Source organism: Mustela putorius, unplaced genomic scaffold (genome assembly GCF_011764305.1).
Source record: "Mustela putorius furo isolate JIRA1106 unplaced genomic scaffold, ASM1176430v1.1 tig00003923_pilon_pilon_pilon, whole genome shotgun sequence".
Lineage (NCBI taxonomy): Eukaryota > Metazoa > Chordata > Mammalia > Carnivora > Mustelidae > Mustela > Mustela putorius.
Window position 1 is genome coordinate 9,143,860 of NW_025422068.1, and position 22,201 is coordinate 9,166,060.

At 38.8% G+C, this 22,201-nt stretch overlaps 1 protein-coding gene across 7 annotated transcripts in view; it reads right to left on the reverse strand.

Annotated features, from left to right (window-relative positions):
- Positions 1 to 2,695: 2,695 nt before the first annotated feature.
- The window catches only part of CLK4 (CDC like kinase 4), a 29,313-nt gene continuing 9,807 nt past the window's right edge, over positions 2,696 to 22,201 (reverse strand). For 3 of the 7 annotated variants that reach the window (XM_004759029.3, XM_004759030.3, XM_045069254.1), the window contains exons 3-13: positions 18,797 to 19,019; positions 17,576 to 17,666; positions 17,113 to 17,179; positions 12,145 to 12,261; positions 11,888 to 12,054; positions 11,362 to 11,456; positions 10,972 to 11,101; positions 7,497 to 7,579; positions 4,179 to 4,258; positions 3,454 to 3,544; positions 2,696 to 3,361 (exon numbers count right to left, since the gene is read on the reverse strand). In XM_004759029.3, the coding sequence (XP_004759086.1) occupies positions 3,221 to 3,361; positions 3,454 to 3,544; positions 4,179 to 4,258; positions 7,497 to 7,579; positions 10,972 to 11,101; positions 11,362 to 11,456; positions 11,888 to 12,054; positions 12,145 to 12,261; positions 17,113 to 17,179; positions 17,576 to 17,666; positions 18,797 to 19,019 (1,285 nt within the window). In that variant the 3' untranslated portion in view covers positions 2,696 to 3,220. Of the gene's footprint in view, positions 3,362 to 3,453; positions 3,545 to 4,178; positions 4,259 to 7,496; positions 7,580 to 10,971; positions 11,102 to 11,361; positions 11,457 to 11,887; positions 12,055 to 12,144; positions 12,262 to 17,112; positions 17,180 to 17,575; positions 17,667 to 18,796; positions 19,020 to 19,542; positions 19,588 to 20,154; positions 20,213 to 22,201 lie in introns of those variants that run through there. The other 4 variants (XM_045069257.1, XM_045069258.1, XM_045069255.1 and 1 more) reach the window with 3 other exon arrangements.

Consider the following 22,201-nt stretch of genomic DNA (forward strand, 5'->3'; position numbering starts at 1 on the left):
TTGGGGAGGATTTAAAAAGTCAGTGCACCTTCCTGACGAAGTTTTGTCTTCATTTCGTCATGTCAAGATGAGCTTTAGGTACTGGTATGTGCCTACATACTTAAAATGTAATTTTACATTCAAATGACCATACCATTTTAACCACTTTGATGGCCAAAGCTATCTATCAACTGTAGTGAAGAAACGTGTGAAGGTGGAATCCAAGTAGTAAAACTCTCTATTAACCATTACTTTCCATTTCATCACAGCTCATTTAGCAGTAGAACTATGAACAAGAATCGAACTGATGGAGTTTTGGACCAATGATGTGTGCTTTCACAGAAAAGTGGAATCAGGGAAACTTGAGAGTCTCAACTCAGCCACGACCAAGGGACTTGGCCAAATCATTTCCAATTTCTACAGCATCTAGTTCTTCGACATTACTCAGAGGAATAGTTTTCAATTTTATGAACTATAACACTTCACAGGATAATTTGCTGCCAGGTAAGTAATAGCCGGTGTCAATTTTATTTACCTGCTCTGAACATTCTGATGAAAGAGAACACCTGAGAGAGAAGCAGAAGCTGAAACCACCTACTCAGCTGCACTTTAAAAAATGCCTCATAAAAACCTAGCTTTCACAATGGACCAGACTGAAATGTACTAACTGAGCCCATAAATTTCCTAGCAGCAGACATAGGCAGGCTTGGATTATTTGTCTTAGTGATGATTTTTTGTACCTGACACCAAAAGCGAAGGCAACAAAAACAATCATGAACAAGTAGGACTTCATCAAACTAAAAAGCCTCTGTGGAGCAAAGGACATCAGCAAAATGCCCTGGTAACCAGAGGTTCCTCAAAAAGTTAAAAAACAGGGGCGCCTGGGTGGCTCAGTGGGTTAAGCCGCTCCCTTCGGCTCAGGTCATGATCTCAGGGTCCTGGGATCGAGTCCCGCATCGGGCTCTCTGCTCAGCAGGGAGCCTGCTTCCTCCTCTCTCTCTCTCTCTGCCTACTTGTGATCTCTCTCTGTCAAATGAATAAATAAAATCTTTAAAAAAAAAAAAAAAAGTTAAAAAACAGAGCTACCCTACAACCCAGCAACTGCACCACTAGGCCTTTACCCAAAGGATACAAAAAACTGGCTCGAAGGGATACATGTACCCGTTTCTAGTAGCATTATCAACAGGAGCCAAACCATGGAAGAGCGCGCTAATATCCACCAATGGATGAACACATAAAGCAGATGTGGTATATGGATCCGACATAGTTATTACTCAGCCACCAAAACGATAAAATCTTGTCATTTGCAGCAACATGGATGGAGTTCAAGTACAATGCTAAGCAAAGAAGTCAGAGGAAGACAAATATAAGGATTCATTCATACAAGGGATTTAAGAAGCTAAACAAACATAGGAGGACAACCAATAAACCAGAGGCAAACCAAGAAACAGATTAGAGGACAGAGAACACACTGCTGGTTACCAGGGCCGGGGGTGGGGTGATTAGGTGAGAAACAGATGACAGGGAGCAAGGAGGCCACTGGCTGTGATGAGGACCTGAGCATCAGGTGTTGTATGGAAGCATGGAATTGCGGAATTCTACACTTGAAACTAGTACTATACTGTATGTTAACTGGAATTCAAATAAAAGCTTGGAACAAAACATAAAGCACCTTGTCACAACATACAGTTCAACTATTATGGCAGCTACTGTATGTGGACTGCATCAGAGACCTGCGATTAATTTATGCTGTGCTTCTGAGGCAGAATTTCATCTTTCTTAAATTCCCAGTCAAGTTCAAGAACAGGAGACTTGGGGCACCTGGGTGGCTCAGTTGGTTAAGCCACTGCCTTCGACTCAGGTCATGATCCCAGGGTCTTGGTATTGAGCCCCATACTGGGGGTCCTCACTTAGCAAGGAGCCTGCTTCTCCCTCTCCCTCTGCCTGCTAGTCCTGCCAACTAGATAAAATTAAAAACAAAAAGAAAAACAAAAAGAACAGGAGCCTTGTTATATTGGCAAATGCCTCCTGTGAATAACAGAGAACCCAGCCTGGTTTCACTGTTTGTCACACAAGAAAATCCCATGTGTTCTATGTTTAAAATGTAAGCCAAACAACTCAAATCTTTGTATAATGCACTTACAAAAATGGCAGTATTTTTGACAAAAAAACCCCCCTGTATCTGAATAATCAGTTATGGTTTTTACAACAAAAAGTATTTCTACCCGGCAGTAGTTCTTACTAAATTAAGTAACACTTACCATGTAGTTTCTACTGTGAAGACAGGTAACTAAGAAAAAATTCCTATAGGCAGACAAAATGTTTCTTGTGTTAGCCAATTATGGTCTGGAATATTCAGCAGAGGTTTCTTCCCAGGTGTTTTCCAAGCAAATCGTTGTTCTGCTCCATTAGAGATGTAACAGAAATCTAAACTGCTTCATGACCTTAACTATCATAAGCTGAGGCTCAAATATTTACTTATTACTTCATGTGATATGGAAACTGATGTTCCATAATTTCAAAATTCCTCCACGTGGAATTAAAAATTAAATCCTCAGGCATCAGAATTCCTATTTGTTTGTGACCTGCCAGTTAGACTTGAATGCTAAATGAAGAGTGTATGTGGTTTTATCAAACAACCTGTCACGATGGACCAACTGGAGGCCTTTTGATGAGCGCTATTTATCATCACTGACATCACCCACTGAAGACAGAACACAATTCTTTTAAAATTTAATGAAATTCCAAGAGTAAACATTTTCCTATGGGTTTTGGTTTCCAATACCTGCCTACTGGGAGTTAATACTTATTACTTGTTCAACAATTACAGAAAAAAAAATTACAAAAAGTTTTGAATTTGAGGTATATAAAGAATATTCATTAAGAATAAAGTAGTCAAGATTGCCTTTTACTCAAAAAAATCACTTCAAAGAGTTGACCTCCATGTACAAAAGACAAGATCAATCACATTTATCACTGGACACAAAGAATATTCCAAAGATTTTTAAAAATGGTAATTTCAAAAAGGAAAATTAATTTTAACTTTTATAGTTCATTCATTATCAAGACCATACTTGCTTAACAAGGTAATTATACTATTGATACAAAACATACAGTATTTACACTTAACTGTACAAAATAATTTAATGTTTACAAAAATATTAGAATGTTTAGAGTTGACTGACACAGTCTTAAGTAATCTCTTCTAGAGAAGTATATAGTAAGACCACTGATTTCCATTTCATTTCTTGTTTAATAAGTCAAAGAAAGGATGCTGCAAGGCTTCATCCAAGGTGATTCGTTTCACTGGGTCGTATTCTAACATTCTTCGTACCAGGTCAAATAGTTTCTCATGTTCTTCATCATGACAGAGCATAAATTCCTGGGGGGGGAAAATGTCTGTTTAAGAAAGAGATTTAAAAATAGTTTTTAAAAACATTTTTTTTAAACCACCTTGTATCTTTGCTCTTTTACCTTTAATGGTTTGCAGCGTCTCCTAACATATCGGCCAGCGGAACTGTGTTCATCCCAGTCCAGCTGGTTATGGTGGAAGTACTTGCGTTTTCTATAAGAAAAAGTCTGGGTCAGTAAAAACAACTGAAGAGCCACATGTTTACCCTGCCCCCACTGGAACAGATGGGAGCATGGACGGCTCTATAGACACACATACACATGCATACAATTTTTTCAAATCTCAGCAGTTACGGATCAGATACTTCATGGTGCATCTTCCTCACTCTCACACCCTCAGGGGTTTCAGCAGCCCACCTAAGTGGCTCATAAGTACCATACATAGACCAGTGTTGGCCTCCGGATCCAGTCCTCTAGGAGTTCAGATTTCACTAGATCTGGGAAGCAGTGGCGAAGTTCTGTTTGCAAACCATTCTAGCATCTTGTCCAAAGGCAGACACCTAGCTAGCAGTAGTCCGGAATACAAATAGATCGAGAGGACTCCAAGATCAAGCTCTTTTTACTACTCTCTGTATTATGTTTTTATCAAGTTAGGAAAACATTTATGCAAAGGTTAACCTGAATGTAAAAACCACCACCTCTGTTTACTAGATCACAAGGTAAATACTGCATTACTTTTAAAAAATTTGACTGCCTGGGGGAAAAGAATCCAAATCTGAAGTCCTTGGGATAAGCACTGACACCAAAGTTGAGTTCTCTATAGTCTGAATACAGGGCAATACACATACCTTGTTTTCTGAATCATGTGTGTTGGTATGGGTCCTAGTATTCGTTCCATCATTGCGAGGTGCTCTTTACTATCATGAGTCTAAAACACGTAAGAAAAACAAATTTAGCACTTTCTCTTGTGCTACATGCACAATAAAGGAAAATACAAGAAAACAGCACTGACACAAAGGGCTAGATTAGACAGCTGCACGGCTGATATTACACTCTACTTCAAAGATGGAACAAAACTCAATGAGCCGTATTCTCTGTGGAAACCAGTAAAACCGAAGTCTTTCTGATACCCAACATTAAGGTTCTGGATAGCAGAAGACATGGAATTTAATGTGAAACTGAACGTTTTCCTTACTTTTTCAATTCATGCACTATTTGCTGAAAAACGACTAGGAAAGAGTATCAGAAAACTGGTCTCCTCACTTACTCAGCTGCTGACCCCAAACTGGCCTCCACTCACCAGTGAAAAGCAACATGTTAACATCTACTCTTTTCAGGCAATAAAAATCCAGGGCCAGTAATTCTCACAACAATCCTGAGCTCCATATATGGGAATGTGCGTGTCCAAGAAGCTGAGATACTAGCTTGTAAATGAGGAAAGGTGAATTATGGACCTAAGTCAAAACTCATATTATTAAGTCATACAGGAGCAGAGCTCTGGCTGAAGGAGAGACACCTGCACACTTACAGCTGAGATGGTGAACTCTCTGATGAGAGGGCAGCAAACTTTTGTGAAGGTCCAAACATTAAGTATTTTAGGCCTACTTGGCCACAAATGGTCTCTGTCACATATTCTTTTTTTTAAAGCAGGCATCAGGCAAGGGTATCATTTGCCAACTCTCAGTCTGAAGAGCAGAGGCTGTGGGTAATGCTTTTTAAAATCTATCAACTACTGTTCCTAGCACCCCACCTCCACCACGTGGAGTCCCAAATCCATGACAGGAGCAGGTAATACTAGCTCCACACATTTATCTTTATTAGATCTTAATCACCAGCCTGCAGCGAACTGTTCCTTTTTCAAAATCCTAGACACCAGCCCATATTTTCTGATACCTTGTTTTTAACTGTTGTGGCTTGCTGAATCAAAGCAGCTCATTTGATACAAGTTCAGGGTCATTTCCTTCTAGAATTAACTCATCTTTCTTGGCTTGATACTGAACCCTCAACACCTCGCCGCATCCCAACCCTTCTGGTGTATTTTCACCCAAGAAGGGTCATATTCAACAAGAAAACCATGCTCCTGAACACACTGTTGGGGAAATGAGCACACACAGACCTCATCTTGTAACGGAAGCCCAGTGTCCCTAACACCCTTGCTCATGTTCTATAAAGAACTACAGACAGGAAAGAACTGGCTACAGTTAAGGGCATTTCCTCACCATTGCCCCTGGGGCTCTTTGCAGTACTAGTGCATCCCTTTAGAGTGATTGCTCAGAACAGTCTTCATTCTCAGATGTGGCAAAAAGCTAGCTCCACATTTAAAAAAGAATTCCTTAGTTTAAGACTATTTTGGAGCGTGGAACTTAAAACAGAAAACAAGTCTCCTCAAGTGTTAATGATCTGCACTTAAGACCTCAGAGTGATTTACACTCACAAATCATGGGAAGCAACTTTTATAGGTATCAGAATGAAGGTGGCAAACCATCCGCTCAACTATTTCTGACCCTCACCTTACCGCCACAAACCAGATACACCACACCTCCAAGAACTCACTCGTCACCATGGTTCTAGATCTCAAACTTGTCTATAAACTCAGAGTACTTTTTTTTTTTTTTAAGATTTTTTCTTTATTTATTTGACAGAGATCACAAGTAGGCAGAGAGGCAGGCAGAGAGAGAGGAAGAAGCAGGCTCCCTGTAGAGCAGAGAGCCCGATGTGGGGCTCGATCCCAGGACCCTGGGATCATGACCTGAGGCTTAACCCACTGAGCCACTCAGGTGCCCCACTCAGAGTACTTTTAACAGGATTGCTGGGGATTAGCAACAGGAGAAGGCTGGTGACAGGCCCCACAAGCCTGAGACACACGATCTACCACAGCCACCACCCAAGTGACTCTGAACTCCTCACACTTCCCCTTCACCCTTCAAGTCATCCTCAACAGGAAGCAGAGTGTGCCCAACCGGCACCCCCATCACTTCCAAAACAGATCACAACACTTCGGTCACACTACAACCCTACTGAAACGTCGTCAATGCGTATACAACTTAAAGCTTCTAGGAGACCGTTAAATTTCAGATGTAAGAAGAATTATGACAATAGAAAGCAGGGACTTAAATAAGGTTTCCTGCTTCGTTTTGCCAAGTAATGATTTTAATTAAAAAACAAAACAAAACAAAAAACTGCCAACAACTATTATCATTATTCCTTAAAAGGGACATTTTAGTACGAAAAACAAACAAAAAACCTGGAGGAATGATCTCCAAATAAATGCCAGAATGACAAACTCACAAAATCATTTTCACTTTGGATTAGTCTACATTCTGGATAACACTAACTTCTAAAAATAAGTACCTTTCTATCCAAACAGGTCCATTAGTCAGTCCTTGCATCATTTTCCCACTATGCAAGATTCTGACAGCACTGTTTATAATTCCCCAACCAGAGTACGTTCTTTTATGCCTCCACTCATTTAAGGGTCCAGCTTCCTCTTCCTAAGCCGACCTCCACATTCTCTGGTTTTCTGACAAAGCCCTCATCTTCCTTCTAGCGCTGGTTTAAACTCACCACACCTCCTCAGTGATGCCTTTTCAGAGGAATCGAACTGTCCATCTTTCCTGGGTTCCCACTACACTTTCCACATTGTCCCACGAGAGCAAATACACCACACTGTACTGTAAGCTCTCCCACGTCTATCTTTTGCACAACTTCCTTGAGGACAGAGATGTTCTTTTCATCTTTATACACCTAAGCGGCTTGAAATGTGCCTAGGGGGTCACAGATGCTTAATACAAACATCTCAAATACAATTTATTCTTCCTGAATCACTTTATAAAAAGGACTAAGTGACTTGCTCATGGTCGTGCTGACAGTTAACATAACCAGAATGGAATTAAAGCTGGCCACAATAAACTAATACAAACGTATGCAGGGACTCAATAAAAAAATGGAAACACAAGACAATATGAACTCCAATCACATGCAAAATGCACTATGACCATTCACTAAGAGTAGTTCCCCCAATTCTGGTTTTAGAGAAGAATGACCATTTTCCATATGTAAATTTTAACCTTAAGAAGAACATTACAGCAACTTGTTAATATGGAGGCCTAAATTTTCATATGCCTTTAACACTGAGAATTATGAAATGCTATTTATTAAATACATACCTGAAAGACTGTGAAACCAAGGTAATATTCAATAAGAATGCAACCTATGCTCCAAACATCACAAGGCTGGGACCAACCTAAAGCTGTAAAAACAAAAACACATACTTGTTTTGTTTTTAATTAATCTGACAGACAGAGACAGAGAGAGAGAGCGCGCGCGCGAGCGCGCGCGCGCACACACACACACACACACACACACACACACAAGTAGAAGCAGCTGCAGACTCCCCGCTGAGCAGGGAGCCTGACGCGGAGCTGGATCCCAGGACTCCAGGATCACGACCTGAGCCGAAGGCAGACACTCAACTAATGGAGCACTCAGGTGCCCCCCAAAACGCAACACTTGTATATGCAACAGTTTTTAATTGCCAATACCCTACAGCCTTCCCTGCATGGGGGCCCTTTTCACCTAGCCCATTTGGGAGAATAGGACAGTAAACTTAGGGTTTACTTTTTCAGTTTTATATAAAATGTTACTCAGTATGTTCTCATAATTCTCCACATCCTTACAAGTCAGTGCTTTAATCTAGGGCTGGGGGCATTTTATGTAAAATAAGAAAAGGGCTAGCAAATATTTTCCACATGTAACTATCGATTTGTACAAATACTCCATCATCTTTGAACTGCATGCAATGGGAAGCACGGTTATACCCAGTTCATGGTTGCTCCAGGAAAATTTACATTTGTACAGCAAATACAGGTTGACAATCATCCTCAAAATGTAATTACTAACCATTTATTATTATCAGCTTAAAGGCAGAGTTTATCTCTTGCATTAAAAAAATACCGCAATTTTACATAAATTAGGATTGTAATGGTATCGTAAGCAGTTTCACTATAAGCAGAATTATAGAGCCATTTATAGTTCACAGGATCTACTTATTCTACTTATATATGTGCTTTTTAGGCTATCGGTACATGATTTCACGTATACTTTCTCTTTCATGATTCTCAATGGCAGTACCATTCAGGAAAGAATAAAATACCTAGTCTTCTTAAAGCCTACTTAATTGGAAAGGAGAAAAAAAGTAAACCATATGGATGTTTTCAACTTTTAAAGATCAAGCATTTAATAAAATAATAATGTATAAATAAAACCTACTGTAAAAGACAGCCCAATTACTTTCAGTAACAAAAAGCACATTAAAAACTTGACTATGATTTAGTCATTTTATTTACTTATTTCTTGATTTAGTCATTTTTGTTAATGCTCACAATGCCTACTATCCGAACAAATGGGTAACAAATGGGTTCTACCTACAGTGACACACACAAAAAATCTGCAAATGATAGATCTTAGACCTAAAATGAAGGTTTTCTTCTCTAGCCACTCCCATCTTCCAAAGCAGCTTTGTTCCCAGATGACCATAACCTTCTGCCACACACAGTTCTAAACCATCCCATTCTCTGGGAAGTCAGCACTCGGACTCTTTGGGATTTCCCACCATTCACATCTACCTACCTCTCTCAGCCTCATCCATTTACTACCAATGCGCAAGGCAGGTGACCAACTGCCCTCCTCAATGGCAGCCCCTGATTTCATCTTCCTCTTCAACCTAATTCTGCCTCAATCCTCGGGATCAGTAATCCAGAAACACAAAAGGCCCTTCTAATTGCCCAATCTGCTGACTTCTTTTCCTCAAGGGCAATAACCCCAATTCCGGATTTATAGCTGCTATCTAGTATGGCCAAACTTGGAACTGTGTTATGGTCATTCTTAAGAATTACTGTATTTTACCCAATCTAGGAGGCCGTTAACAGAAAGACACACAACTATTTTATGTACTAATAACAAAAAAAATGCCAGTTACTTTGTATTGTGTGTGTGTGGGGGGTAATCTGCATCTTAAAATTGACAACATAGGAAGTCGTATCCTTTCAAGATCTGAAAATAGCTCTCTGTCCATAGACTCTTCCCATACTTCTTTTGCCCTCACTGAAGCCTTTAGTCCTCAACCATGAATACACTTTCTAAACTACTGCAACATAATAGATGCCTGCAGACCATCTAAGCAGAAATCCTATTATCATCCATTTCAAAGACCAGTTGAAGACCTGTGCTGTCCAACACGGAAGCCACCAGCTAACATGAGGCTATTTACAGCTAACATTTAAACTAATATAAAATTTAAAATACAGTGTCTCAGTCACACCACCTACACTCCAAGTATGCAGTAGTCCACATGTGGTGAAGAGTTACCAAACTGGATACTGCAAATACAGAAACATGGAAAGTTCTACTGGCCAGCACTGCATAATATTCTCAATTTCCTTATGTCTTTAGCAATCCTCTACTCCAAGTGGAGTTAGTTTATATTCCTACTCTTATTCTGAACTACCAACTCCTGTTGCACAAAAAAAAGGTAAAAAGAACAAACGGACTCTGCAAAAATGTTCTATCCAACCTCAGTTGGACCTTTTTGCTAACAAGCCTATTCCATGTAACCATGTCTCAAGAGCACCTGATCTGAACTTCAGATGGGGGATCCCATCTGAACCCCCAACCTCCTCTCTGACACTTCTCCACTCTATTAACAAGACCTGGTCTCTGACATTTCGCGGTGCAAGATATGCACTCCCTTACTGAAGTCCCTCTTCTTTCAAAACTTGGTACCTTAAAGTAATTTTCTTCTTTAATCTTTCTCAAATCAAGGATTATCAAACTGCTCCTCTTAGATGGGACCCTCTTCTTCTTGACCTCCACCTGCCCTTTACCTACATGTCTGCAAACCAGACCTTTAGCATTTCTACAGCACCATGCTATTGTACCATGAAAATTGGTACCCCCTTTACTTCACACTGCCGTGACATACCTTGTCACTAGAACATGCCCTTTTATGATCTTGTGTGGTTAACTTGCTTAAAAAATAATCACTTGGGGGGCACCTGGGTGGCTCAGTGGGTTAAAGCCTCTACCTTTGGCTCAGGTCATGATCTCAAGGTCCTGGCATCGAGCCCTGCATCGGGCCCTCTGCTGAGCGGGAAGCCTGCTTCTCCCTCTCTCTCTGCCTGCCTTTTTGCCTACTTGTGATCTCTGTCTGTCAAATAAATAAATAAATAAATAAATCTTAAAAAAAAAAAAAATCACTTGGGGGGCACCTGGGTGGCTCAGTTAAGCGTCCAATTCTTGATTTCAGCTCAGGTCTTGCTTGATCTCAGGGATGTGAGTTCAAGACCTGCTCTGCGCTCCATGCTGGGCATGGAGCGAGCATGCACACAAACATAATTAAAAAAGTAAAAATTAAAAACAACAACAAAAACCAACCACCTGGAATGTCTTTACAGATGGTATCACATTTTTCCCATTCAAAAAAAGTATTTGTAGTCATGTCCAGACAGTTTTTCTTAGGACACATAATCTATTTTCTGTACACTAAGAAAATCACACCCATCCCTCTATCTGTCCCCTAACAAAAGATGTGGAGGAAAAAAAAATCTCTTAATTATAGTATCAGGAAGGGTGGTGTCCACTGACCCAGAATGACCTCTGGAGCTCTGTAATGCCGTGTAGATACCAAAGTACTATGATGTTCATCATCATACGTTGCACTTCCAAAGTCAACAACTTTGATATCCGTATTTTTCAATGTGCGTTCATCACGTTTCTAGAAAAATACAGTTGAGTCAACATGAAGATCATTAAAGACACGAAATACTTTACAGCACTTCAAAAGACATGCACATGAATTATCTTTTTGATTTTCAACATAACTCCATGAGAAAGGTAAAGAAAGATTATCCTTTTTTGGTTAAATATCAAGATATAACCAGCCTCAGAAGTGAAAATAAAATTCCTTATCCAAGATCACCAAAACAAATTAAGTTTAAAAACCACCACCAAAATTAAAATAAAACTGTAACTTACCATTTTAGAATTATATTTGACTACATAGTCAGACTTCACAAATAAAATATTTTCAGGCTTCAGATCTGTATGGGTTAACTTATTATGATGCAAAACTACAAGAGAACAAAAAGACATTTTTAGTTTCACTTATGTATTTCATCTGTATTGGGGGACACTTAAGATTAATAGTGATATAGGAATTTCATCTTTACCTATAATGTGTATTTTTATTTTTTTTTAATTTTTTAATTTTTAATTTTTTTTTTAAAGATTTTATTTATTTATTTGACAGAGAGAGATCACAAGTAGATGGAGAGGCAGGCAGAGAGAGAGAGAGAAGCAGGCTCCCTGCTGAGCAGAGAGCCCGATGCGGGACTCGATCCCAGGACCCTGAGACCATGACCTGAGCCGAAGGCAGCGGCTTTAACCCACTGAACCACCCAGGCGCCCTATAATGTGTATTTTTAGTAACAATATTTTGACATGTTGCTTATACAGTGAAAACTTAATTTTCTGGTGTTTAAAATTTATCAAGTATACTTACAATTTATAGACTGGCAGATCTGATATGCCATCTGCCTGATGTGGTCAATTTGAAATGGTAGAAAGCTATTTTCTTTAATGAAATCATAGGTACTAAGCCCCAGTAGTTCAAACACAATACAAACATGACCATGATGATCAAACCATTCTAGCATCTGGACACATCGGCTAAAACAGATCAAAATAAAAACAAGTCAGTTCACAGAATTCTGGTTATTTTAGGCAACAGGACAGATCACAGTTTAAGTTTATACTTACAAGACACTATTGGGATCAGTACTATTTAAATGCTCCAATACTTGGATTTCTGAACGAGCTGCTTCACGGTATCGACCTACATTTTTTACAATTTTCACTGCTACATGCATGCCATCCCTTAAAAACAAAATTAAGATGAAAACCATTTATGTATAGGAGCAGGATGAAGACATGTGTCCTCTAAAGCATAGTCTTACTGAGTATCAATTACTCTGTTATTATTCTAGAAGTCTTTTAGGACATCTTATATCCAATTCCACATAACATCCTTTCAAAACAACCTGACAAAACACAATTTCTATAAAGCAATTAATTCCTTAATACTCAAAAATTTTAATGTTTTCAGAATTTTACATTTACCTAGACTTCATACAAAAGTTAAAAAAAAAAAAAAGATAAAAATAAAACCTCAAATAGAACATGCTACTGCTAAAAGCGTATGCTCAGACCCAACCTATGCCAGAAGGCGCACAGGTTGTTAGTGACAAAGACAAGGCTTGTCCCTATGCTCCTCAGTCAAATGGAAAAAACAGACACATGAACAACTTACAAGGTCAGAAGTACTTCCTAGGAGCTACTACACAGCAAAGAGATGGGCAAGCCTAACAATTAGGGGGCTAAGGGAGGCTCAAACTTATTCAGAGAAGAAGCTGACACGTGACTGAGCCCTGAAAAATAGCTCACAGTCTTTAAGATTTGGGAGGAAAAGTGAACACGTTCAAACAAAGGACAGACCATCAGTAAGTCATGAAGCCAGGAAAATATTTACTAAATTCACAGACTCAAGTGAAGAGAAACAGCTAGTGTGGGGCACAAGCTTTAGATCAGGGTATCTGTAATACTTTCTAAAATGTATCAAGTGGGGCGCCTGGGTGGCTCAGTGGGTTAAAGCCTCTGCCTTCGGCTCGGGTCATGATCTCAGGGTCTTGGGATCGAGCCCTGCATGGGGCTCTCTGCTTGGTGGGAAGCCTGCTTCCTCCTCCCTCTCTCTGCCCACTTGCGATCTCTGTCTGTCAAATACATAAATAAAATCTTTTTAAAAAATAAATAAATAAATAAATAAATAAAACGTATCAAGCCATTTCTTGAGGAAACGGGTTTCTTCAAATTCCCTTTGTCTTCTTTTCTAAATTTGATCTTCCTGAAGATGAAATAGCACTCAAGCCTTTTTTTTTCTTTTTCTTAAAACTCTGGTCCTTCCACTTTACACAAGAAAAAAAAAACTTCATATCCCCCCATTAGTATATTAAGATATGTGCCGTAGGGGGCGCCTAGGTGGCACAGCCCATTCAGCAGCCAACTCTGGATTTCGGCTCAGGTCATGATCTCAGGGTCATGAGTCCAGCCTCAAGTCTTGCTAGGTGAGCAACACCGCAGAATCTGCTTGAGATTCTCGCTTTCCTTCTGTCCCTTCCCTCAGTCTCCCTCAAAACAAACAAATTAACCTTAAAAGAAAAAAAGAAAATATATGTGCCCTAGACTGTAAAATGAACAAACCAACCACCAACCAACCAACCTTGAGCTTTCTAGTGGCTGGACAGCAAACCTTTTTTCTAAGTCTGGTGGTTTCCAATTCACTGTTTTCAAAAAGCCCCAGTGAAACTGTGCCCTGATAAATCATTAAAAACTTATTTTCATGATAATCTCCCTATGACACTTTGCATGTATCTCAAGACTTCAAAGAGTTGCTATGAGACTTCTATGACAAAACTCTTTCTAGTATCATCTATGTATGACCCAAGTTTTCTCAGTGCTTATTAGCTCTGGGAATGAAAAATTAATAAAGCTGTTAGCTAAAACTACCTCAGTAATTACAATGAACACTTGTATACTTTCAACTTACAGATTACATGTCATCTTTTAAAAAAGGAAACACCTTTTTAAAAAGCTATTATTTATTTATTTATTATTTGGTAGAGAGAGAAAGAGAGAGAAAGATCACAAGTAGGCAGAGGTGGGGGGGGGCAGACTCTCCCTTCTGAGCAGGGAACCCAATGTGGGGCTCAATCCCAGGACCCTGGGATCATTACCCGAGCTCAAGTCAGATGAAGCTTTAAACCACTGAGCCACCCAGGAGCCCTGAAAAAGGAAACATCTTAAGTTAAGCACTTGGAAGTGTGTTTATGACTACATATATTCCTTTTTTTAAAGATTTTATTTACTGGTATGAGAGAGACACACACAGTGAGAGCGGAACATTAGCAGGGGGAGAGGGAGAAGCAGGCTTCACGCTCAGCAGGGAGTCCAATGCAGGGCTTGATCCCCATGATCTCAGCCAAAGGCAGCCACTCAACCACTGAGCCACCCAGACGCCCCATGTACTCCTTTTTTTTAAGCCCAAACTAACCCAATACAAGACACATTTCCAATTAACTTTTGTATTTAGGTCAAATAAGTATCAAAATTTGCAAAGATTTCTACTTAATCAATTGAATACCATTAATTGGAGTATCTCAAATACAATTTGGAATCTCAAGAAATTTTAGTTTATTTTTTTAAAAGATTTATTATTATTTGACAGAGATCACAAGTAGGCAGAGAGGCACACAGAGAAAGAGAAGGAAGCAGGCTCCCTGCTGAGCAGGGAGCCCGATGCGAGGCTCGATCCCAGGACTCTGGGATCATGACCTGAGCCAAAGGCAAAGGCTTTAACCCACTGAGCCATCCAGACACCCCTCAAGAAATTTTAAAGAACAATGATAGGGCACTGGTGAAGTCTGAGTAAGATCTGTAGATTATCTAAGCAAAATTTGAAAATATGACACGTGTATATACAGAGAATGAGAAAGAAAATGTAAAACGTTAACCCATGGAAAATCTGGACGAAGGATATTTAGGATTTTTTCTGTTCTAGAGAAACTTTTCTAGAGGTCTGAAAGTATTTCAAAATTTCCCTTTACATTCACATTTTTGTTGCAGAAAAGACAGGGTGATAATAAAAGATACTTAATATACTTTATGGAAAATGGAATGAAAATAACTTCAAGAATAAAACATGTTTAAGCATTCAAGAAGAACTGATTCATGGCTAACATTAGATATATCAAGTTGCTAAAGTATTTAGATTCCCTCAAATATATTTAAATAAAAAAGTTTCAAAATATATTAATGTTTAAATAAGGTAAAAATCACCTCCTTCCCAACTACTTTATTTTTATTTATTTTTTTAAAAGATTTTATTTATTTCACAGAGAGAGAGAGAGATCACAAATAGGCAGAGCAGCAGGCAGAGAGGGGGAAGCAGGCTCCCCGCTGAGCAGAGAGCCCTATGTGGGGCTTGATCCCAGGACCCTGAGATCATGACCTGAGCTGAAGGCAGAGGCTTAACCCACTGAGCCACCCAGGCGCCCCCCAAAACTACTTTATGATGAAAAATTTTAGATGTCATTTTAGAGATGTGCAGTTGAACTGGTTTTAAAAAGGTTCACTTATAAAAAGTTTGCAAACTACAGAACAGAGATCTGGAGGAAAACATTAAAACAAGACACAGAGGGCCAAATCACAAAGGGTTTCATATTAAAGAATCTGGCCTTTATTCTGCAGCCTTTCAATAACAGAATTTCTTCATAGTTAAGAAGCTAACTCAAGGGGTGCCTGCGTGGCTCAGTCGGTTAAGTATCTGCCTTCAGCTTGGGTCATGATCCCAGGATTATGGGATCAAGTCCTACATGGGGCTCCCTGCTCATCGGAAAGCCTACTTCTCCCTCTTCATGCCACTCTATTTGTGTTCTCTCTATATATCTCGTCAAACAAGTAAATAAAATCTTAAAAAAACAAAACACCTAACTCTAATATGCAGATTTGGGAATAAAGGTTTTTGTTCTGTTTTTGTTTTGTTTAAGATTTTTATTTATTTATTTGATAGAGAGAAATCACAAGTAGGCAAAGCAGCAGGCAGAGAGAGAGGAGGAAGCAGGCTCCCTGCTGAGCAGAGCCCAATGTGGGGCTCAATCCCAGGACCCTGAGATAATGAGCCAAAGGCAGAGGCATAACCCACTGAACCACACAGGCACCCTGTGTTTTTGTTTTTTTGCCATAGAAGCTTTTATTTCATGAAGTCTGAAGAAACAATGTACAAAATCTGCATGATATAAAGCACAACTGTGATAAAATGAAATTCTTCTAGTAATATCTAGTACTTAATAGCAGACTTTTCTAGTTGTAATTACGAATCACTCCCCCAAAAGCTGGAAGGTTCCAAAACCTTTTATTTTTAAGATATCATTTATTTGAGAGGGGGAGAACAAACTCGCTTATGAGCATGAGCAGGAGGAGGGGCAGAGGGACAAGCAGATGCCCCACTAAGCCTCCCTAATGGGGGCTCGATCCCAGGACCTGGAGATCATGAACCTGAGCCAAAGGCAGACACTTAACCAACAGAGCCACCCAGGAGCCCCTAGAAGGTTCCAAAACCTTTTAAACAGAAGATGTTCCCTTCCAATCTTTAATGACACTCCAGGGTAGACTGCTTTTTGCTAGGCCATTTCTTCCACTGTGTGATTTTCAGATGGGGAATACATGTTTCCCACTGAGATTAGAAAAGCTTTATTGTCTCTGCTATTCAAAACTAAAGCAAAGCACTCTAAATCTCACGTAAGGGTCAAGGCCTAAGGTCTAGGAAACCCCTTTACTTGAAGACCCACTTTAATTTCAACAAACACCATCCACAGAATTAGTCAGGCTTTTGTTTACTTTTAAGTAATCTTTACACCTGCCCTGGAGCTCAAACTCACAACCTGGGAATCAAGAGTCGCACACTCCACCAAACGAGCCAGCTAGGTGCCATTTGTCAGCATTCTTGACCAAAATCCACATTCTTGGTAAATAACCCAGACACAGTTCAAGAAATTCTGGGTATTTACACCACCCAGGAAAACACGTGGCTAATACTTAAAATACCATTTCATCTAAATAAGGGATGTTTCCCAAGAAATATCAGAATGTGCAAAAAAGAAAAAAACAACTTACATGCCATGATCAATACACTCTACGACTTTGCCAAAGGCCCCTTCACCCAAAGTGTCCACGATTTCATCTAAAGTAAGGGAGGAGAAAGATGAGTAAGTACCTGAGATCAAATTATCTAGTTATTCAAACAATGAATACTTAAGTGTGGAATATTTTCAAATGATCTCTATCAAAGCATAACTAAGGTTCCAGCACTCAAATTATTTTATTTTCAGCTGCTACAAAAACAATTAGATAGAGCTATCTTTCTTGCTCTAATCTCAAATTCCATTGATTATTTTGGAACTTTAGAGTAGAAATATTTTAAATTCTACAGAAAAGAAGAAATACAAAACAACAAACAAACCCACAAAAAACAAAACAAAAAAGCAATGAAGAGTTCTTTAGCCCCCCGCTGACAAACTATTCTTAAAAAGATTATTCTGTCTGCAAAGTTAAAAAAGTGTTGAAAAATATTCTATACATCTTGCTCTTAGAACGTCTCCACTTTGACAGATCAGGTGACCCTCCTCATCATCCTCTATACTCCTGGATCTTTTCCTTCGGTGGCTCTTCTGGAACGGCAAGTGGGCAGCACCAAGATCGTCCAGCCAATCAATATATCAGAGTGAATTCAGGGCAGAATACGCAATTCATTCAGCGGGGAGATATTCAGGCATTCAGATAAGCACCAGGCCACGAACAGTTGGCAGGAGCAATTTCAAATTCAGTCCCCAGAAATTCACAGGGCACAGTTTATGTTACAGAAGAAAAACATGGCAAGGAACAGATTTTCAGATAAGATACTTAAAGTGGCAATAGAAAAAAACAACACAATTGTCTCTTTAAAATACTGATTTAATTGAAGTCTGAAATTTAAAGAATGCAATGTCATGATCTACTAATCTCTTGTGCTACAATAGCATATGCTGTGAACTGAGATGTCTAGGTTGTCAGGAAAAGGTTTTAAAATGTCAAGATTAGTTGGAATGTTTAGCAATATTTTAAAATATACATAAAGTAAAAGGGGAAATTAAAGCTAGTTAATTTCAGCATTCAATCTAATAATCAAAGCAACCTCTACTGAAAAAAACTTGGGGAAGAAAACAATTTATTCAAAGTTTACGATTAAACTGGTGAAGATGTCTGAGTATAAAAAGAGGCATGCTTTTGGCTAATGCATTTTCCATTCAGCACCCATTTCAGAATTTCAATGGAACTAGCTACGGACAATGACGCACTGTACTCTGGGACTTCCCTACCTAGAGAGTAACAACAGTTAAGTATCTGCCAGTGCAATGTTATATATTTGTTTCCAACTCTCAGGAAAAGGGCTTCTTTTGAAATAAAAAATATAAATAAATAAATAAATAAATAATAAAAAGCTTAAGATGAAAGAAAAGATGGGTGCTTCATCTTTTCATAAAATTATATTACAAAACTAAAAAAAATTTTAATATTAAGATCAAGAACTCATGATCTGGACTACAGAAAATGAGTAAATGTGGGCAAATGAAGGCTACCTAATAAATACAGATTAGCTATGAGAATCTGAATGTTTAAGGACTCAAATAATATAAACACAATTATAATATATCCAAATAATATTATATGTATATATAAACTTCTTCAAACTTACTGGCTTCTTAAGAGCTTTTTACACACAAATAAACATCCACCCAAATAAAAACAAAATCAATCATACCGAACGTGACTGATGACTTGAACAGTGTCTATTACGCTTCCTTTTAGGACTGCTTCTCCTGCTTCGGACGGAAGATTTACTGCAATGGACTCGATAACCGCTTTCAACGTCTCTATGATAATGTCTAGGTACATAGCCTTCGCAGTAGTCATTTCTGTATTCATCAACGTATCTCCGGTCCCGATAATCTCTCTCATTCAAGGACCTCGCTTCTAAATAATGACTGCGAACACAGTAAAGGATTTCAAATCATTCTCTTCATTCTGCAGCAGTGTAGCTCAAACAGAACATTCAATAATTCCTGGTTAAACAGCTAACTCAGTAAAAGAAAAAAAACCTCAAATTGATGGATTAGTTTATACTTATCTCACAAACTTAAGACATAATTTTGCTTTAACCAACAAGTGGGTTCACATTCTCCATCAGATACACTGCTATCAAACACCTCACATCAAGGAACAAAGCTTGAGTCAATTATGTTATGTTCAGGATTTACTAAGTGTCCCTTTACCTTTTGGAGACAGTTAAAACAGAAAACTTCACAAAACTGCTCTTCTGCAATTTATCAGTCTTATGATATATGCATCTGTAACTAAGCTCACTCGCTTTCCTCACAGAGCCACATACAATCAGAGGCAGGCAAAAACAGGATTCCTTTCTCTTTTAATATTAAGTGAATTTTAGTTATCTCTGGCACACACAGAATTCTTTCATGAAAGGTGTACTAGAGCTAGCAGGAATCTTACATGTATTCCAGTCCTTTCATTTCACAGATCACTGAATTAAGATCCCTAGAAAGAAAAGGATTTGCCATGGTTGTAGAGCACATTCTAACTATTACATGGGCCAATTTTACTACACATATCACCCATCCCATCTCCTCTCCTCTCCGTATTCCTAGCTTTCTGTTTTTCCTTTTAGAGAAACAGACAACACAGCTTTTGAAGGTTGCCTCATGTGCCAAAGACATTAAAATATATTCCCCACAAATGAGAAAAGGATCTTGTAATTGCTTGCCTAGGATTACAAAACACCCACCCGCACCACCCGTATTTCCCTTTGCGTTTCTCATTTCCTGTCATTCCTGCTTGCAAATACTCAAAAATTCTACATGGGAAACCTTATCATCTAGTGCCATGGTGCTTAACTTCTGAATCTACAGATCCCTTTAAAAATCTGATGAAAGCTACGGACCCTCTCCCCTGAGAAATGCACAAATGTGTAAACAAAACTCGGCAAGGAATTTCATAGAGGTCACAGACCCCAGGAAGTCAACAGATCCCACTTAAGTAGCCTTGATCTGATGGAAAGAAAAGGACATAGATTCAATTGGCCCAGTTTCCCGTCCCCCTCTCTACCTGGGATGGTGTCCTCTTCAACAGAGTGCGAAGCTTCAAGAGGGATGCACATGGAGCACTGAGGGAGAGAGGGGACACCTGCCCAGTCAGACAAATCAGCTAAAAGAATCCTGACAAGCAATGGAGTGACAGATGTTGACTAGTTGCCCTCACCAACATCATTCTTTCCCCAGAATATGCTGTTGTTCTTTTTCCCAGGGGGGCTGGTGTAGGCAGAAATAAAAGGAAAAGCATCTCTAAACTCCTACTCAACAGGGCTGGCATCAAATCCAGGCTAGGGAAATGCAGAACCCCCTTTACTCCCTTTTGTCAGTTTCAATCTTAAGTTCTAACCATTGGAGAAACAACTCCGAATATTACAATAAAAATGTGGGTCTAGGTCAGGGATCTGATCACTTGGCCTCAAACTGTCAACGAGAAATCTACAATACATCAGGCTAGAAATTACCTCACTATTAAGGGCATCCTTTTTAATTCTGTAAGGCATCCCTTCCATATAAGTCCAAAGCCTATCAGAAAAAACTAATGCTCTTTAAAAAAACTAATAATGTTTAGCTGAAATAGTACATAAAACTAGAGCTGCAGTAATCCATAAACAAACTACAGACTGACAAACATGAGGTGAAATAAAGCCATGAGGATAAACTAGAAAGATGAGGGACCTCTTCAACCTGTAACAACCACGCTTTAGAGATCATGTAAAGTCTACAGAATTATAAAGGCTATGTATGGACAGAGTGGACAAGATGAATAGATTGATTTAAATTCTAAAAATATTCACTGAACGTCCAGTGAATATTTCACTGTGGTCCTTCAAAATAGCCAAGACTAATGAGGCTACGGGCATTCGTTTTTATTTCCACACAGGTCCTGTGGAAGATAAAAAAATATATATAAGGCAAAATCCTTGCCAACAAATGAACAATTTGAGATTACTAACATAAAAACAAAACTCGACAATGCAGGTAATGCTGAAAGGCTGCATGAGTGCTTAGGATCATGGGGGTGGGGTGTGGAATGGGACTTAAAATGCTTAAAATGGCGAGAGAAGACTTCATAAAAAAAGCAGAGTTGCATCTTAAAGGGAAGTCAAGATCTGGATAAAGTAGAAAGTGGAAGAAATGCCAGGGGAGAAGAATGGCATTAGTACCATCTCACATTAACAGATCACAACAGTGTTCTGGGAGATGGGTTGTCTATGTATCGCCCAGAAAACAGTATGTAAACAATTAGAGCAAGACCAATATTCCATATAGGGGAACAAACAGAGGCAAATAAATAAGCAGGGAACAGATCATGCGAATCTTGCATGCCAGGCTAAAGAGTTTAAAATAGTGTTTTCAAAGGGTGGTCTTTCTTCAATATTATCTAAATATGAATCATTAAAAATGAAGATCTCTGGGCCCCAGGTCAGAATGACTAAATCTACATCTGGTAATATGCATTTAAAACATACCTCTGAGGCGATCTGTTCATTCTCAAATTTGAGAATCACTGGTTTAAGACTTGACACTCTAGGTTACATAAGAAGACACTTAAGAACTTTTACCACAATATACAAAGGCATTGTTCATAGCCACATGAGTCTTAGTGATATAGTACAGAACTAATTAAGCCTGTACCAACGGAGACCAATTCACAGGCTACCGCCAAAAGACAAATCAGAAAGAAAAGACACTTTGCAATATGTACGGAAAAAAAAAAAAAAGCTTAAAAAAAAAAGATTCATAGTAAAAGCTCTTCTAATCAGTGCAATACTCTGAAAGAGAAAAAACATGTATTGGACAAACTCACTAAAACCTTAAAAATTCAAATTAAAACCACTATTCTTGGCCTTTCAAAATGCCAAGACTGGTAGGAGCATGGAAACATGTTGTAGAATCTGGTACAAACTTTCTAGAAAAAAAAATACATGAATATATAGCGAGAGCTTTATAATAGTTCACACCCTTTAATTTAGAAATGTCCCTTCTTAGAACCTATTTTCAGGAAATAATCAGAGACAAGGACTTGTAAAGAATGAATTTTTTTTTTTAAGAACAAATAG